The sequence below is a fragment of the Xiphophorus maculatus genome, chromosome 12, assembly GCF_002775205.1.
Source record: "Xiphophorus maculatus strain JP 163 A chromosome 12, X_maculatus-5.0-male, whole genome shotgun sequence".
Taxonomy (NCBI): domain Eukaryota; kingdom Metazoa; phylum Chordata; class Actinopteri; order Cyprinodontiformes; family Poeciliidae; genus Xiphophorus; species Xiphophorus maculatus.
Window position 1 is genome coordinate 12,949,618 of NC_036454.1, and position 2,590 is coordinate 12,952,207.

The 2,590-nt window shown below is 38.8% G+C and overlaps 1 protein-coding gene across 2 annotated transcripts; it reads left to right on the plus strand.

Annotated features, from left to right (window-relative positions):
• Positions 1-483: 483 nt before the first annotated feature.
• On the plus strand, positions 484-1,899 carry tmem252 (transmembrane protein 252). Of its 2 annotated transcripts, none has more exons than XM_023344010.1 (2): positions 484-937; positions 1,077-1,899. In XM_023344010.1, exons 1-2 carry the CDS (start codon positions 672-674, stop codon positions 1,297-1,299), a joined length of 489 nt encoding a protein of 162 aa, XP_023199778.1. In that variant the 5' UTR covers positions 484-671; the 3' UTR covers positions 1,300-1,899. The 2 variants fall into 2 exon arrangements, with proteins under 2 accessions (XP_023199778.1, XP_023199779.1); XM_023344011.1 differs by having other exon boundaries at positions 485-937; positions 1,080-1,899.
• The last annotated feature ends 691 nt before the right edge of the window (positions 1,900-2,590 follow it).

Here is a 2,590-nt window from a genome sequence, read left to right on the forward strand (position 1 = left end):
AGCTTAAGATGAAATATTGCAATAAGAAAAGATATTAAGCACTTTATCCTTCTTAACAAAATTGGCAAAAATGAAGATTCATAACATCTACCAAGTCAAAAAAACATGAGACCTTCATTGCCTCTTGCTCCCCACTACCTCACATGCACACTGAGCCACAGTCACACTTGTTAGCCTTTTAATATCAGTAAAGGATAACCTGAGTAAATAAAAAGCAGTTTTCAAATGATAAAAAAAATTACCAAGCTAAGGAATACCAAAGGATAAGAATAATGCTAAATGACTAATGAGACTCAAAGTCATTAGAATCAGGGCACTTAAGTGCTTCACAGATATAAAAGAAATTACAGAATAAATACCATATCATCAGCAAACTTTAGCCTTTAGCACTAGCATTATTGGGTTTATTTCCCCTTGTGCTTTTGCCAAACCACAGACAACATCTCTCTCATACTTGTGACCTCCCTGCGTTAATATACAGCCCAGCTGGGAGGAACATTGCCGCCACTTCCTTTTACAACTGAGGAGGCATAGCTGCTCACCGAGACGTGCGTCTAAGCGGTGCCGAGACATTTTTGAGCACATTCATTTATCTGAGATGTGAATGCACCGTAGTCATTTAGAGGACATCTCCAACTTGCACTGAAGAAGCAACATTCAGAAGATCAATCATGGATTTGAAGAAACAGCTGTTGTCCTTTGCCCGCATGTTCTTACCTTCTGTGGGATTTGTGTTCACGTGCATCGGAGCCTACCTGGTGTTCCAGCAGAACAGGCAAGGCTTTGATCACAGTATGGTCCCTGTTTACATCATGATCGCCTTCGGCTTCCTGGCCATGCTCTTCGGGGTGTTCTGGAGCCTCTGCCACACCATGAGGAGCAAGATGTACCACAGAAGAAGACACGACAGTGACATCCAGATCTTCGCAGTTGAAAGGTGAAGCAGTCTGTAAATGCTTGCACTGATTTTTTTTTCTCAATCTTTACGTGATCACACTTGCATGTAAAAGAAAATTGTTAAAATTGTTAATGTCTTTGATAAACCCATTCTATCTGAACCTAGATCTTATCTTCAGCAGGCCAAGCACCTTTCCTCCTCCGTACGAAGAGTCCCAGAGTCCCTGCTACGTCAGTCCAGGCAGCATGCATGAGGCGGTTGTATCAGTTGATGGAGTTCCCATGGTTTTGGATGTTGCACCTCCACTGTACACCCAGAACAGTTCAGAGAGTCCAGACTGCAGGTGGAGCTGGGAACAACCACCTCGATACAGCGTGGTGGTCCATACTGAACACAGATAGATGGACGCATGTGAAGAGATGTTCCATCCAACACCAAAGGACAAATGGGTTTTTAATCAACTCCCTAAGAGCAAAGACTACTAACTAGGAGAAGGTTCCTAAAAAATTATGGTCATCACTAATTTTGTGACTTTGCTTTACTGCAAAATGACATCAGCTGCTGTATCAACACCCAATCTGCACTGTCTCAGTGGACACGGTTTTCTGGGACTTTACTGGGTAAAAACCTGTTGCGTTGAAACTGAAATGTGTGTTTAAGTTACTTGAATGATTTTGCTTCTGGATCAAAAAGCTTTTTTTGCTCTTTTAGCAGTCCATCCTCAGTGCACGTTGGACTGTTCGGTTGTGTAACAAGTAAGTCAGAGAACTGAATAACACCTCTGTTATATTTGAGACGTTTTACAGAGTAAGATCAAAATATTTCCTAAAGATATTGCACACTGTCGTTCTGCTTGTGTAATAATGTATATTTTGTTCCTCAGATGGTCTTTTATCAAGGCTCAATATTGTCGACGTTTTTATATTTATTTTTCAAATTTTTATGTTGCAACACACTAAAAACAGTTAAATTGTCTTTAATAAATCCTGTTTTATGTTAAACCTGAAGTTACTTTAATTAAAACAAATGAACTACCTTATTTAGGCTACAACTAAATTAAGTTACACCAAACTAACCTCTGAGTAAGTAAAACAAACAATACATCCCAAAACAAAACACAATACTTAACACATATCCATCTTTTTCTCTCTTCCTATTGATTGCACTTAGTGTTATTAAAAAATTCAGTAACAATACAGATAACTGTTTTCAACCAGTTGCTTTTAGAAAACATAAAAAGACCAAGTGAACCAAGCAATCCAGGGAAATGATCTGAAACTTCTCAGATCATTCTTCTCAGAGTTCAGCTGAAGGGAAAATTGGGGAGCAAAAAAAGATCATTTTGTTAATGAATAGTCCCACAAAATGACTATGACTATATTGTTTAGTTAAGTTATTCAAGTCAAAGGTTGCAACCACAACATTATAAAAACAAAGAAAAGATTAACTAGTATGTCAACAGGACACCGCAGCTCAGCAGAGTTTGTTAAGAAACTTCAGGAAGTGTCTCATGAATTGTATCTATTTAATTATATCTCCTTCAAATGTCACACCATTTCTGTGCGTATGTCTGTCACGAGCACCAGACAGGTCGTTTAGGTCCAAAACGCCTGACGGTTCACTTCAGCATAAACATTCAGGTGAAACAGTAACCAGAACTTCATAGCCAACATGTTTTTAAGAACTTTACAA

What these genes read in the sequence shown, in the direction of transcription:
- tmem252 (XM_023344010.1), top strand. Translation starts at nt 672, where the DNA reads ATGGATTTGAAGAAACAGCTGTTGTCCTTTGCCCGCATGTTCTTACCT. An exon ending in CAGATCTTCGCAGTTGAAAG is followed by an intron (nt 938 to 1,076) that starts GTGAAGCAGTCT and finishes TCTTATCTTCAG; the next exon opens with CAGGCCAAGCACCTTTCCTC.